The sequence below is a fragment of the Eptesicus fuscus genome, chromosome 4, assembly GCF_027574615.1.
Source record: "Eptesicus fuscus isolate TK198812 chromosome 4, DD_ASM_mEF_20220401, whole genome shotgun sequence".
Lineage (NCBI taxonomy): Eukaryota > Metazoa > Chordata > Mammalia > Chiroptera > Vespertilionidae > Eptesicus > Eptesicus fuscus.
Window position 1 is genome coordinate 99832490 of NC_072476.1, and position 16757 is coordinate 99849246.

The 16757-nt window shown below is 43.5% G+C and overlaps 1 protein-coding gene across 1 annotated transcript in view; it reads left to right on the plus strand.

The window, feature by feature from the left end:
* Positions 1-16757, plus strand: part of CTNND2 (catenin delta 2) — a 664153-nt gene that overhangs the window by 332740 nt on the left and 314656 nt on the right. Inside the window, exon 8 of the mRNA XM_054714357.1 lies at positions 902-1460. Within this exon, the coding sequence (XP_054570332.1) occupies positions 902-1460 (559 nt within the window). The remainder of the gene's footprint in view (positions 1-901; positions 1461-16757) is intronic.

Below are 16757 nucleotides of genomic sequence, written 5' to 3' on the forward strand. Positions count from 1 at the left end.
GCAAATGTGTCTCTGGATGAGATTCACGGAAAGTGATTTCCCCTCCAACTGTCTCCGCCCCAGCCCTTGCGGTCTTTTGTGTTCTTGTATATAAAGGGGGACCACTGACTTTTCAATGTGAAGACACAGCTGCAGGGGGCTCTTAAAAGTGAGCTACACAGAGAGAGAGAGAGATGCGGAACGATTTGGAGCCCAGGATTAAAATCTAGAAAAGGGAGGCTTTTTTTTAGTCTTCTCATTTGCAATTGCTCTGAGTCCTCCAGAAGTGTGTGTGTGTTTCATCACACTGAAAGACCAAGCGTATTCATTGCAAAATAATACTTTCCCCTCCTTTTAATTTTCTTATCCAAAAAGAATCCGCGCGCGACACTGGCGCAGAATAAACTCTAGGCAGTATGCCCTCCTTGCTGTTCTCCAGATGAAGGATGCAGCTTGGCCAGTGTCGGAGGCAGAAACTGTCTACAGTGGAATGCCCGTGGGGGTGGAGGGAAAGATTTAATGCCCGAATTTCTCGTTAAAACTAACAAATCGTGATTGCCCTCAAGTAGCTCACGGTGGCCCTGTTGGGGTGGCCTTTTAAAAATCCTCATGTGACTACTGCGATGCCTCGGCTATTCCAGGAACTTCTTAGCTCCGTAAGCAGACTACTGTCCCATTTACCACACCTGATGCCACTGTCAGCCGCCTTTGCTAGTTGGGTTTTTTTTTTTTTTTTTTTTTTCTTTCTGTTGGAGAAACACCTGCCTGACGCTGGAGGGCCGTCGGGATCCCACACTCAGTGGTGCTCTCAGGCGGCGGGGCGCCCCGCGTCCCTCCCTCGCCGGGCGGGGGCCGGGCTGGGCGGGCGGGGCGCCGAGCTTCCCCGGCTAAACGCGCGTGTTCTCTGCTCTCCCGCGCACAGGGCACCACGAGCCGCGCGGGGCACCTGCCGGGGCCCGAGCCCGCGCCGCCGCCGCCGCCGCCGCCGCCGCCGCGGGAGCCGTTCGCGCCCAGCCTGGGCAGCGCCTTCCACCTGCCGGACGCGCCGCCCGCCGCGCTCTACTACTCCAGCTCCACGCTGCCCGCGCCGCCGCGCGGGGGCTCCCCGCTGGCCGGCCCGCAGGGCGGCTCGCCCACCAAGCTGCAGCGCGGGGGCTCGGCCCCCGAGGGCGCCGCCTACGCCGCGCCGCGCGGCTCCTCGCCCAAGCAGTCGCCCAGCCGCCTGGCCAAGTCCTACAGCACCAGCTCGCCCATCAACATCGTCGTGTCCTCGGCCGGCCTGTCCCCGATCCGCGTGACCTCGCCCCCCACCGTGCAGTCCACCATCTCCTCCTCGCCCATCCACCAGCTGAGCTCCACCATCGGCACGTACGCCACCCTGTCGCCCACCAAGCGCCTGGTCCACGCGTCCGACCAGTACAGCAAGCACTCGCAGGAGCTGTACGCCACCGCCACCCTCCAGAGGCCGGGCAGCCTGGCAGGTAAACGGCTCGCTGCCCGCCTTCCCTGGCTCCGCCATGGGGGGCACCTGGGCACGTTGTGGGGTGGCTGGTGTGCAGGATGGAGACATGCAGCTGGGTCTGAGCAATACTCAGGCGGGGCCTGTCTGTGGGCCAGGGTCCAGCATCTGTCGGGCGTCCCTGGGCTATGTGAGGATCTAAACTAAAATAGGCTGCTTCTTTTTAAAAAAGTAATGCAGTCTCTCAAACTAATTCCTCCCCCCGTCAGAAGATTTAGACATTCGTAAAACTAAGTCAAATTTAATGAGGAATCACATAGACCTGTTGATTGTATCCAGAAAAAGACCAAAGCAAGTAAAACTCACCTTATTTATATGATTACCTATAGTGATCTACACTTAGAAGAAAGTATTGGATTTCCCCCAAAGTAGACATTCAGTTTACATTGATTTCAATAGTAGTGAAAAAAGTAACCAATGATGAGTTGCCTTGAAATTTTACTACTTGGTTATGGCTGGAATTTATTGTATTTTGTCTAAATTTAGTCACTGGGGAAAGTAAAGGACTCCCCCACACCTGTCGGTGAATTTACACGGGGGAAAGGGTGACAATAATGAAGTCCCTTGAATTGGTACTTGTTTATTATAGGGAATGAGGGGCTGGGCTGGACGGGGGTTGGGAAAGAAAGCTGCTTTTCCCTGCCCATACAGAGTAGGTCACATGTCTGTGGTTGGTCCTTTTGTCCATCAGAAACCAGGCTGAGCAGGTGACTCTGCTGGTGGCACCATATGTTCAGCTAAACCAGACATGATGATTGAAAAACTAATGTGTTGTCCCCCAAACACCTGACAACTCACCTGCATTTATTGGCAACTCTTTTCTTCTTATGAAAGTACTAGGGGCCCAGTGCACGAATTCATGCATCTTGAAAGGAACTGTGGGCTGCGAGGCTGCGGTGGGCACAGGGGCGGGTCTTGGCTCATCCTTCACGCCCCTGCCAGGCCCCTCCCGCCACAGCTCCTGGTCCCCTGTCTGCCAACAGCCCTGCTCCTGCCACCGCTGCTCCCACGCGCTGACGGTGCCAGACCTGCTCACACCCGCTGACGGGCGTGGAGCCATTGGGGCCAGCACCATCAGCAGGTGCGAGTGGCAGCTGCTGCCCCATCGCCCCTCAGGAGCAGGGGGAGGTGGAGAAGCCCTCAGGGGCTATTGGGACTGGCGCCGGGCGCCAGCAGTGGGTGCGAGCAGCGGTGCCGGCTACAGGTGCAAGCGGGGCTGGCGCTGACAGTGGGTATGAGAGTCGGCTGCAGCCCTGATCGCCCCTCAGGAGCAGGGGTGTGGAGAGGCCTGGAGGGGCAATCGGAGCCGGCAGCTGCCACTGGCACCTGCTGATGGTGCTGAGTGTTCGGGGCCAGCGCCGGGTGTTAGCAGTGGTGTGAGAGTGGCTGGCACCAGCTGCAGGTGCAAGTGCCAGGCAGGACTGCGGCGCGCGGGAGCAAAGAATTTTCAGTAACCACCAGAGGCTTGCCCCGATGACAGCAACCTGCTCCCCGCCTTGGTCTGGCAACCTCACTCATCTACTCCACCATTCCGTCATGGCCGCCACTGCCATGTTCTGCACTCTGCCGCCTGCTGCTGACACCCGCCATGTTCCACACACTCCCCCTGGTGGTCAGCGCATGTCATAGTGACCGGTTGTTTGGTTGATCGGTTGTTCCACTGTTCGGTCTATTTGCATATTAGGGTTTTATACAGAGAGACTAGAGGCCTGGTGCATGAAATCCATGCACTGGGGAAGGGTCCCTCAGCCCGGCCTGCGCCCTCTCACAGTCCGGGAGCCCTCGCTCCTTACTGCCCACCTGCTCACGGCTCCTTACCACTCAGCTCACTGCTCCTTAGCGCTGCTGCAGAGGCAGGAGAGGCTGCCGCCACCACCGCTGCACTCGCCAGCCATGAGCTCGGCTTCTGGCTGAGCGGCGCTCCCCTTGTGGGAGTGCACTGACCACCAGGGGGCAGCTCCGAGCGTCTTCCCCCTGGTGGTCAGCGCGCAGCATAGCAACCAGTCATTCTGGTCATTCCGCCATAACAGTCACTTAGGCTTTTATTATATAGATTAGGTAATTGTGTCACTCTAGTAACAGATGCTGTGTTCATAAGTTTCCTTTCGTGATGTAAATAAATGACTATGAAGATACCCTATATAATAAAGTGCTAATATGCTAATTAGACCGGACAGTGGAACGACCTTCCAGAATGACCTTCTGGAATGACCAGTGGGCGGAGATTGGGGCTCGAGGGCCAAGCCCCTTGCAGAATTTTGTGCATTGGGCCTCTCATATAAAATAAAGAAATGAACCTGGTGCATACATGAAGCAGGTGTCCAAGGGTGTCTTTCATTTCACACAGTAATTGCTGGAAAGTACTGGTGTGACATAACAGGGTGAAGGTGGCAATTCCCCTGCCCCCAGTTATGCTAAGTGTGTTTACTGAAGTGAACAGAGTGTTCTCTCTCACTCACTCCTTCTTTCTCTTTAATAGAATTTTGGAGGTAGACCATTATTATTTTTTTAATTTCTTAATTGATTGACCATTATTAATGCCAACCCGCTACTAGTACCAAAATATCTGTAAGGCAGGAAGTAAGAAGCACTCTGGTTGGAAGAGAGGGCTAGGAGACATGTATGGAAACTTTGTTTTATAGTTTACAAATAACTAGATCATGTCAAAGGGTGGGGAACTGGTGGAGCTCTTGGGAGACTAAAGCTCCATGACATCCTTCCCATCCACCACGGAGAAGAGGAAACTGAGGCGCAAAGAGTCCAGGTGACTTGCTAAAGGTTGTTTCATTGCCTTAGCTTCCAGCTCTGTCCCACGGGTTATACATGCTAAATGTGTGCATATTCTGTATTATTTTAGTAAGAATAGTGAGTGTGGTCTGGTGGAGAGGTTGGGAGTGTGCCAATGGAGCAGACCCATAGCTTCTTATTATATCATGAATTAAGGAAACGGTTGTAAAACTAAGTATGTTGTGAAAACTGATCCCACGCTAGTATCTAGAGTGAATGTTTCTGAGGGTCTGATGTGTGTGTGTGTGTGTGTGTGTGTGTGTGTGTGTGTGTGTGTGTGTTTGCATGTGTATGTGTGAGTAGGGAGGCAGTGTAGAAGGCTTTGGCTAGAAAGAGAACTGCAGTTGGTCAGCACAGTCCCTTGTGCCTTCTCTTCCCTCCCCATTTCCATCTCTTCCTCGGATTCTCTGACCGTATTTCATTTTTGCTACCTGGTGAAAAAAATCAACTTGGCATCTAACATTTTTAATTTTAGAGCTTCAGTGAACACTTTTAATGTTTGAAATACTTTGTTTAAAATGTATGCTTTTAAATGTTCATTTAAAGATTCTTTTTATGTAAATTGCTGCTGGTGGTTATGAGTTTAAAATTCCAGGGTGGAGCAAAAATAGATTTACAGTCATAAGTACACAAAACAGAGTTTATTCTTGTATTATTATTATTTATTATTGTATTATTTTCTATATGAACAACTGTAAACCTACTGTGGCCCCACCTTATATTTTATAACTCCACCTAAATACTTGGGTTGCATAAGATCAGATGCCCCATTTAGAAATTAGAAAACTGTGGCCCAGGAAAGGTGTGGGGACAGACTCATGTTTGTGAGAGACCAGGAATATTGTGCCTTATGGACTCCATGCCTACATCGAGGTGCCTGATAGCATTCCAGATGTCATAAACGTTGGAGCCACCTTGTTTGCTAATTGAAAGTACCGTTAAAGTCAAGACTGAAAAATAGCTTTTGGATTTTCAAGGCTGTGACTTTGTAGATTTGTCACTGATAACTAGGACATATAAGTATGGAATAGGTAGTGACTTTCACTTTTGAATGAATTAATTCCATAATTATTTATTAAGCACCTCTGATTTACTGGCACTGATTTAGAGCTTAGAGAATAGTGATCAATATCAACCAATATCTCTGAGCTTGTTTCAAATGGAGAAGACAAAATAATCAAGGTAAATATTTGTTTAATATATTTTTATTGATTTCAGAGGAAGGGAGTGGGAGAGAGAGAGAGATAGAAACATCAATAATGAGAATCATTTATCGACTGCCTCCTGCATGCCCCCTACTAGGGGTTGAGCCCACAACCCGGGCATGTGCTCAGACCGGGAATCAAACCGTGACCTTCTGGTTCATAGGTTAATACTCAACCACTGAGCCATGTCAGCCAGGCAAGGTAAATATTTTTTATAAAGTGGCTAGGGAAAGCTCTAATTGGAAGGTACTTTGAAGTCAGTAGTGAAGGATGTCAGGGAGCCGGCAATATCAATATCTAGGGGAAGGGCATTCTGAATAAAAGGAACAGACATGCTAGGCTGGTAAATAGGGGCATGTCTGATATGTTTGCAGGACAGCAAGGAGAGTGTATCTAGAGAAAGAGGGCAAAGAAATGACATGAGGTCAGTGAACTGACCAGCAAGGAAGGTCTTGTAAGTTTGATGAGGACTTGAGGATGCTGGCTGTGCTAAATCCATGGGTGCCACTGAAGATTTCAGCAGAGGAGTGACATAATCTGACTTAGTGTATATAACAATCACCCTGGGTGCTTGTAGAGAATACACTGTTGGGGGTTAAGGGCAAAAGCATGAATACCAGTTAGGGGTTATGGCAGTAATCTAAGCAAGAAATGATTATGATGTGGGCCAGGATGGTGGCATTGAAGGTTATGAAAAGTCATGTAATTCTGGATGTACATGTATAGTAGAGCCCACTGGATTTTATCACAGACTAGGTGATGATGATAAGAGAAAGAGGACTAAGGCTGTCACTGAACCAACAACCAGAAGAATGGAGTCACCACTGACTGAGACAGGTGTGCTGCAGAGGGATCTGGTTGGGTTTGGGGACAGTGTTCATAAATATTAAGATTTTGGTTTTGGACATGTGGTACCTATCAGAATCAAAATGCACATGTGAAGTATACAGTTGGATGTGCAAGTCAGAGTTCAGGGGAGAATCTCAGGCTGGTGATAAAAATTAGGGAGTGGAGCCATCATCAGGTAGATAGTATTTAAGACCAGGAGTCTAGAAGAAATTACCCTGGGAAATAAGTATGGAGAGAAGAGGTCCAAGGACTGAACCCTAGTGCCTCCCACAAATGTATCGGTCTGATAGTTGAGAAGGTCAGTGTCATTTCTTAGAAGCCAAAAGAACAGCATGTCACAATCAACTATGTCCAGTACAGTTAAAAAGTCAAGACAAAGGAAGACTGTTGGCTGTCACTGGTTTAGCAGTGTGTATTCATTGGCGAGTTTGAACGAGTAGTTTCAGTGAAGGGTAGTGGCGAAATCTTACTAGAAGTGGGGATCCAAGAGAGAATGGGAGGAGAAAAACTAGAGATCAAAAACGTGCATAATGTTTTCAAGAAGTGGTTCTTGCTTAGCTGCAAATATTTCCACAAGTGCAAAAGTTCTATTTGAGGATTTTAGGACATCAGTTATGTGGTGAAGAACATACACCCACACATTCCACTAGACCAGTGGTCAGCAAACTCATTAGTCAACAGAGCCAAATATCAACAGTACAACGATTGAAATTTCTTTTGAGAGCCAAATTTTTTAAACTTAAACTTCTTCTAATGCCACTTCTTCAAAATTGACTCACCCAGGCCGTGGTATTTTATGGAAGAGCCACACTCAAGGGGCCAAAGAGCTGCATGTGGCTCGTGAGCCGCAGTTTGCCGACCACTGCACTAGACCTTCTTGATGGCCAAGCTTTCTAAAGTCCTGCCAGTGATCTCAGAGTTCCACCTCTGTGGAAAACAGCACACTTCAGAGTCAAGCTAGAACAGTATAATTTCTCAGATGTTAAGTCATCAGACTCCAAAGATCTCTTAGAATTTTTTCTTTCTTTCTTTAGATTGTCTTTTTTCATCCTAGTTATGCCTTTGTGGAAACCCAGCTCTGCCTTCCTGTTGGAGGCCCCTAACCTTAGGTGCATTACTTGCCTGCTTAAAATTGTTTCTTTATCTAGGTTTTTACAATAATATGTATCTCACAATGTCAGACATATATAAGGAAATACATATAAAATTCTAGTACATTGGCCAGCTCAATAAAAGATAACTCCTATTACTTAATAATACCTGCCATACTAACTTGGATGTGCAAGGAAGAGGTCATTTGTTTTTGTTTCAGACACAAAGCAGGTCTTTTGAGTCCCCAAACATGCCAGTGTCTGCGTTGGGCATATAAAGATGAGTGAAGGATAACCCTTACCCTCAAGAGACCTAGTTGGTAATGGATATAAGAACAGACGGTTTGAAATCCAGTGCTCAGGTGAGACAGGTTGGTTACTATGGGAACATGCTAGAGGGGCCTGTTATAGTGGGGATCAGATGTGTGCTGCAAATGCCTCCTTAGTGAGGTGGCTCCAGGGCTAAACACTATCAATGGAACTAGTAAGAAAAGGTAGCTGCAGCAAAGTCAAAGAGTAGAGAAGGGGTGTAATGAAGGGTGCGGTGGAAAGGTGTAGGGGTGGTCAGCAGATCAGGCTTTCTTGAGGCAGAAATGAGTGATGGGCTTGGGGGTGGAGATGAGGGAGGAGATGAGTGGTAAAGGATTTATAGTTTCACCCTTCCAACAGAGGACTGACCTAATCATATTAGAAACTTCATTCTGGCTGTGTGGAGAAGGGATTTTCAGTGAAAAAATAGGCAGGGAAACACCTAGAAAGGCATTTGAAGAGTCCTTCCCTGCTCCCAGATCTAGTTATTAAAACTTTCACCCATTTATTTTGAAATGTGACAATTCAAAAATTATCACTCATAAGTAGTACAGGAAGAAGAAGGCTAGATAAATGACATAAGTAGTTTTAACATTTTTCTCCTGACAAATAGGCTATTTAATTTTATTGTTTATAAATTAAAAGTTAAATGTATTCATTTTATTCACAATGAGTAAAATTAGGTAAAAAAAAATAATTGTGATATAAAGCATTTGCAAATGCCAGGCATTGTGCCAGACACTTATCAAACTATCTCATGTTGTCTCCAGTAATTTAATGTACAATTTTCAGCCCTATTATACAGATTCAAAAACTGAGACTGATTGGTGATAAGTTTCTTGCCAAAAGTTATGTGTCTGGATCACAGAGATGTGATTTGAACCTAGATTACTTTGAGTCCATCTTCTCTATATCTTAAATATACATGATATGTGGGTAGAAAGTATATTTTGTGTTATTCAAGAAAAACACCAAGAATGTAAAAATGTAATATACGTTTTTAACTTTTGTAAATGACTAGTGATTTTAAAGAAAGCAAAAGTTTGCCTACCATATGGCAACATTGCTAATTAAAATGAGGTTAACAGGCTTTCATCATTCTATCGCATATAACTTAACAGTACCAATTCTTGTTCACTTCTGTAAGAAAAATAGCATGATCCTTCCCTTTTCTGGCTTAGAGCAAAATTAATCCCATTAAAAATAGAAATCTGAGTTATAAATATGCATTAAAGTTAAGTCAAACATCACAAGCATATTTTGAGGCAAACATGAAATGGATTAAATGTAGATTTGTACATTTAATGATTGCAAAGAAAATTGACCTAATATGGAGAGGAATTTAGTCAAGGCGTGTCCACCTTGTACCCCAGCCAGATGGACGTAAAACTCAGTATTTTGAGTGGATCATACATTATAAACCCCAAATTTCACATATTTGCAGATTTCAGACTTGCTAGTGCTGCCAGGTGCACCTGTTATAAGAAAGAAAAAGGGAAAAAATAAAAAGCCTAATCCTAGAATAAAGCTTTGCGATCTCTGGTGGCAGGTTCTCAAAGGAAACATGAAGTCTCCCCAGATAATGAGCCAGTTTGTTTAACACACAGCACTTGAGATATGGTCAGAATGCAACAAGATCCATGGCTTCCACTCCTCCTTTACATTGCATTTCCTGAAGGTGAAATTTGCCTACAGGGCACAAATGCTTGATCAGTTCTTGAGAACCTCCTGCTCACCCAGAAGTAAAAAATAAAATAAAATAAAGCCATAGTTTAGACCTGCTAATTAGAATGTGATCAACCAGTGAAATCAATCCACACTTTAATCTTCTTTCAAAGGTTGTTAAAAAAAGCTGACTCTCCACCAGAATTTCCGGGTCTTTTGAACTAGACCCCTCCCCCAACCTCAGAAGCTCTATGGCATTGCACAGAGGCTGTGCCTCATAGTCCCGGCTCCTTCCCCCTGTGCTCTTGCTATCCTGTAGATCAACAACAAGCTTGAGAAGTGCAGGTCTATTCCCATACATGGACCCTTTCCTGCTTCCACCATCAAAGTGAACATTCCTTCAGACTTTTGCCCCCTAGATTCTGGGACCCCATTTTATAGCAGAGAACCCTCCTCCGAGTGGCCCCATGGAAGCCCCCTATCTCCAGGCTCTCCCTACCGAGAGCATGGATACTGCGATCTCTTCGGCACACTTCCTCTGCACCTGCTGACTCCTGTCTAACAGCCTCCATCTGCTCAGCGACCCAGCACTCCCAGAAACGGTGACCAGGCATTCCTTTGTAGTCACTTTACACAGCATCTCATGCCCAGTTATATTGGTATCTGATTTCCGTCCAGTTGTGTTTGGGTCAGACTGCAGCAGCGAAAGGCTGTTTTAACATCTGGTTACAGTAAGCTGGTGGCTGCTTCTGAAACTCAATATTTGGGATGCTAGATGGCCCCAAAGGCCTTCCTGATGTCTTTCTTTTTTGTTGATTCACAGAAATTAATACCTCCCCTTCCCTGCCTACCATATGGCAACCTTGCTAATTAAAATGAGGTTACCAGGCTTTCTTTTGTCCCGGGTTTTATTTTGGTAGGAAAATGGTATTTTTATGTAGAACTCAACCAAAGCTTTTGCAATATTATTGATACTTATATGATATTGATCATGCTTAACTAGGAAATGTAAATTTAAAAATGAAACCGTATCTTGGGCAAGAGTTCAAGATGGCATAGTCTGACCACTCATGTCCCCTCTGTCTCAGACATCTTCCCTATGTCTCAGACCCTTGAAAAATAACATACAGGATTGCAACCGAGAATGACATCACAAAAAAGACAAGAACACAGAGGCCCGAGGCCAGGGGGGTGGGTGTCACCGACAAGCCTTTTTAGGAACTTTCTAGAAAGCAAAGTAGATAGGAGTGGTAAATAATTAAAAATGTCCAAGTTTCTCCCAAGAATCTGCTCTGTCAGCACAGCGGAGGTGGACTGGCTGTCTTCAGTGAATTCTTGGACAGGCTCAAGGGTCAGAGTTGAGCTGAGGGACTGGGAGAGAAGAGAGGCCTCAAGATGAAGGGATCCATTGAAAGCCAGGGCTCCAGGCATTTCTAAGTTGGCTGCCTCCTCCCACACATGTCCCCTCTCTCCTACCAAGATGTTGCCATGTAGCCCATGCCTACTCCAAGGCGAAGAACAGGGATTGACTATTGAAGAAACTGAACAATCTGTCTGAGAAAGTAGACTTTGGTTATGGCTGCCCATGGCCTACTACAGTCTATTTCATACCGTTCTGCGGGCAGTTAGCTGGCAGGTGGCTCAGGATTGCCCCTGACCTTCTCTTTCAGAAGGTAAGTGCCAGCCTGGATGTCCCACCCTCCTGTCCCAAATTCTCCCTCAGGGACGCATAATGGGAAACATTTGCATTTAGAAATGGGAACGCTTCTCTTTAGATTGTAGCACAAGAAGAAGCTACCTCCAGGATTTTCTTTCTCAAATATGATACGTTATAGTAGGGATTATTGAGGAATTTGGGAGAATTAGAAGCCTGAAAAAAAAAATAGAAAAAAATGAACTGTGCCTCAGCAGAAATAGAGATAACTAACAGAATAAAAGAGATTAAAAGAAACAACAATAAGTTTAGGTTAAGTACTGAGAAGGATTTAAGACAATCTTGTGTTTATTAAGTAAGAACTAGCATGATATGTAAAAGGATCAAATAACAAGAAAATATTTTCTAAGCCACAAAAATATAACTACCCAAATTAAAGATTTTATAGAAGGACTGGAAAATAGTCAAGGAAATCACTGGGAAGGGAGAACATAAAGGGGAAAAGACAGAAAATATCAGAATAATGCAGTAAGCCTTGCAGGACAAATCCAAGAGATCTAACATTACTAGAGTCACAGAAAGAGACTGGAGAGAAACAAGTTATCAATGAAGTAATACGGAAAAATTCCTCAGAGCTGAGGGACCTGTGCCTTCATAAGAAATACCCTATGCCTGGAATAAAAAGTAATTCATAGTCTACATAACGAAATTTGAAAGCACCAACATAAGAATACCCTAGCACCCTTGGGGAGAAATAAAACAGACGCCACCTGACTTGCAGTAGTGATACTACATGATAAAGAGCAACCCAGTGATGCTCTCAGAATTCTGGGGTAAAATAACTTTCAACCCAAAATCTATATGTAGCTAAATTATCCATCATCATAAAGGAAGGACCAAATAATTTCAGATTCACAAATATTCATAAAATCTATCTCCTGTGTATCCTTCCCTAGAAAGTTACAACACTTGATGTATTCTAGCTATATAAGGGCATGAAATGAGAAACATGGTACCCAGGACACAATGAACATGACTAGAATGAAGTCCCAGGGCAATGAAGAGAAGGCCCAGAGTGGGGGGAAAAAGGACAGATACATAGGAATACAGATAACTTGGCAGTAGGCTAGCAAGTAAGGAAAGGTGGGACTCAACACAAAAAGTCCACAGTCATGAATGTAGGCATAAGTCTGAAAGAATCTAGGTCATTTCAATATCTAAGGGCAGAATAATTAAAATAATGAGTAGGAATAATGAAATTAATTATGGATGAAGAAGAAAGAATTGTGTTGTATTCCAATGAGTTCAACAAAAATATAGGAAACTGTGATTAAGAGCTTGGACTTAGGAACTAAACAGACAGTATTTCTAAGAGTAATGTCCAAGATTTTACTGCCTATGTTTTCTTCTATGAGTTTTATGGTTTCACATGTTATATTTAAGTATTTAATCTATTTTGAGTTTATTCTTGTATATGGCATGAGAAGATGGTCTAGTTTCTTTCTTTCTTTCTTCTTCTCCTTCTCCTTCTCCTTCTCCTTCTCCTTCTTCTTCTCCTCCTCCTTCTCCTCCTTCTCCTTCTCCTTCCCTTCTCCTCCTTCTCCTTCTTCTCCTCCTTCTCCTCCTTCTTCTTCCTCCTCCTCCTCCTTCTCTTCCTTCTCCTTTCTCTCCTCCTCCTCCTCCTCCATCCTCCTTCCTCCTCCTTCTTCTCTTCCTCCTCCTTCTCCTTCTCCTTCTCCTTCTTCTTCTTCTTCTTTGCGTGTATCTGTCCAATTTCCCCAGGACCATTGAATAGACTGTCCTTGTCCCATTGTATGTTCTTGGTATCTTTGTCATAGATTGACCTCATAGGTGCTGGTTTATTTCTGGGCTTCCTATTTGCTTCCATTGATCTATGTGTCTGTTTTCATGCCAGTCTTATGCTGCTTTTGATTACTATAGCCTTGTAGTACAGTTTGATATCAGATAGTGTGATACCACCCACTTTGTTCTTATTTTTCAAGATTCCTTTTGCTATTTGGGGTCTTATGTGTTTCCATACGAATATTTAGATTATTTGTTCTGATTTTGTGAAATGTGCCATTGGTATTTTGATGAGAATTACATTGAATCTATAGATTTCTTTGGGTGGTATAGACATTTAAATTTTGTTAATTCTTCCTGTACATGGGCACAGTATATGATTCTATTTATTAGCATCTTGTTCAATTTCTTTCTTCAGTGTATTTTAATCTTCTGAATATAGGTCTTTTACCTCCTTGGTTAAATTTATTCCTTTGTATTTTATATTTTTGATGCAGTTGTAAATGGGATTTTTTCTTAGTTTTCCTTTCTGATAGTTTATTATTGGTGTATAAAAATGCAACTGATTTCTGAATATTAATTTTCTATCCTGAGGCTTTTAAACATTTTTTAAATTTTTATCAAAGTACCTGGGATTGTGTGGAGACCAACTGTTTTAGCAGATGTACAAATAACCTTAAATAATAACTTAAAATTTTTCAAAATGGAATTAATTTGCAACTAAGCCTACATTAGAATTTTCCTACACTATCTTTAACCAAGGTGCATCTTGTAATTTTTTACTACAAAATTATTTGTCATATATTTAGTCCATATTTTATATCTTACATATGTGTAGATAGATAGGTAGATAGATAGAGATGTAGATACAGGATGGGGCAAAAGTAGATTTTCAGTTGTTCATATGGAAAATAATACAATAATTAATAAATAATAATACAAGAATAAACACTTTTTGCATTCTTACAACTGTAAACCTAATTTTGCCCCACTGTGTTTGCGCGTGCGCATGTGCGCGCACTCACACATTTGCTATGGAAAAACTAAAGTGAAAAGTCTAAAATCTATGAAGGCTAATCACAAATGGATCGATTTGTATTTATTGTGCTGTGTATTAATTACCAAAGTACTAACTGCCTTTGACACAAAGAAGGTATCTTGAATTTTCCTATAATCAAAAGAGGCAGGGCATTTGAATAAGTGGGCACATGGGCTCCCCAAGGGCAGCTGAGACCCCTGCATATTTCAGAACAGCTCATCACTCCTTCCCTAGTAGATAGTCAATAAATATTTCTGACTGACTATTGTAAAGTAGCTAGTGGGTGAAGTGTTATATCCCCCTGAGAACCGCAAGTCATCTGTAGTACAGGGAGAAGCATGGACACAGAAGGACCAGGTTCTCCCCAAAGTGATGAAAACATTAAAAAGTTACCAACAGCTACCAGAAAGACTTGGCTCAGAGGGATGGAAAATGTGTAAGGTAAAGTGTCTTCTCCCTCACCTCTGAGTTTCTCAGTTCCTTGGAGCCTGGCTTCCTATATGGTTCAGGTCTGAGTTGTAGGACTAATAGAGGCCTACACAGCGGTCCATGGACTATCATAGGCTCATCTGTGGAGTTAGCAGCTCGCTATAATGTAGTTCTAGAGATTATAAAGAAGTTAGTAAATTTAAAGAACATAAAACAGGTGATGCCTATTCTATAGTGTCTGTATCCTGAGCACCTGCCAGGGACAAGCAGATGGAGACTTGGTACCAAAGAAAAGCATTAATGATTTTGACCCAGTGGACTTGGTGATCCCTCAAATGACTGCTTGCTATGTAAATATGTTCAAACAGACTCGATAGTGTTGATTATTCCTGTTTGGCATCTTAGACAGTACCTAGCCCATGGGTGCTGTCATTACAGAGAAGAGCCCACACTTAACCTCAAATGATATCTGATATCTCCTGATGTTTCTGGCTTCATCCTTAGTTCTCCTGGAATGGACTGGCAACATGTTAAAGAAATCAAAACCTCCCTCAGAAGATAAGTTTCTTTTTAACCCTTTGCACTCGCTTGCTTTTTTCTCGATTCCTTTATTCTACTCGGGATTTAGTTTTTTAAATACCCCAGATTTTACAAAGTGCGGCAGTAGAATAAAAAACTGGAGTTTCTTTTCATACAAACTTATTTATTTGGATTTTTTTATATTTCAAATATTGATACATTCAAAGAGTAATTTTAATCTCGATGCTAACCATGTCGAGTCACACTCGACATCCGAGTGCAAAAGGTTAATAATTGATGTAGAAAAGGGAAGTCAGTATGTATTTCTCTTTAGAATGAAAGTACACACACACTCACACACACACACACACACACACACACACACACACACACACACACACACACACACATTCATTCAGATATGATGCCCAGAAGCAGGTAATACCACAGTCCCCTCCATGATTGAGTAAGTTAGTTGGTTGTTGTTGACCTGGCCACAAATAGCCTGCTTTACCTGGACTACCTTCTAGCAAAGCTGTAGGGTTGGTTTTACACTGGAAGAGTCAACAGGAATTGATTTATGTACGAGAAAAGCATCACTAGCATCATTACCATACTAGTTCAACTGGTGGTTTACTAGTAACTTCTTTGGATGAAGAATACAGATGAAAAATGGGATAGGAGAATTATAACTACACTAGTGGCCTGGTGCATGAAATTTGTGCACTTGAGGGGGAGGGGCCCAGCCTGGCCTGTGCCCTGTCACAGTGTGGGAGCCCCACAATCTATTGCCTCAAAGAGGTAGGCCCCGCCCCTCCATCCGGGGCTCCTCAATGGATTGCCCCAAACAGGTAGGCCAGAGCCGCACAGGGACCCGCCAGACATGCCTCCCTCATGTCACGAAGAGGAAGCCGGGACCCCCAGCCCTCTGTGCTGCGCAGGGACCCGCCAACCCTGCCTCTTCCACACTGCGCGGAGCCACAGGACCCCCAGGCCTGGCCACGTGCAGAGCTGGGAGAAGGCGGGACTCCCAGGCAAGCTCCATGCCACGCATGCAGTGTCAAGGCCAGCCCTGCCCACCTGTGCACGTAGCCATTTTGTGACGGTGTGAGGGCATTGTGCGTGAAAGTGTGATGACTACTTAGCCTTTTATTAGTAAGGATATGGTGCATTGTATGAAGAAATTATGTTTTAATAAACAGCTGGTATTCAAATAATAATTATATATAATTCAGTTACTGATTAGATTCTAAAACACACACACACACACACACACACACACACACACACACACACAAATATTAAAGCTTTAACCAGAAAAAAATCAAGAAAAAATTTTAGTCCTCCCAGAACTGTTTATTATACAACATAATTCCTCTCTTCTCAAACTCCTTTTTATTTGCTAAGTCTTGTGTTGAATAAAAGAATAAAAATTTAATAAAGTGTTGATATAAAGAATTTATAAAATGTAAATAGAGAGGACGACTAATCTCTGAAGCAGTTTATTTGCCATTTCCCCCTATAAATTATGCTGAGGGTTAATGGTGTCTTTTTCTTCTGAAATTACCACCAAGGCCATGTGGGTATTGGTGAAACATATAAAGCAGTAGAAAAATGAGACAGGGAGAATACTTTTTAAGTTTGCATTTTAGAAGCTAAATGTCTAATTTTTGAAAATTAGATCTTTATATTAGCTATATGTATATATTTAGATATATGCAGCCTATCTATAATATATCTGATTCAATCTGAGTAAAAAGGCCTGTGTTTATGATGCTGAAATGCAAAACATCTTAGTTCACATATTTTTCAAAGTATTTGAATCTGCATATGGAGAAAACGGCATACTGAAGCCTACTTTGATCTGATAAAACCCTTCTCCTTGTCCAAACATTGACAATATCATCTG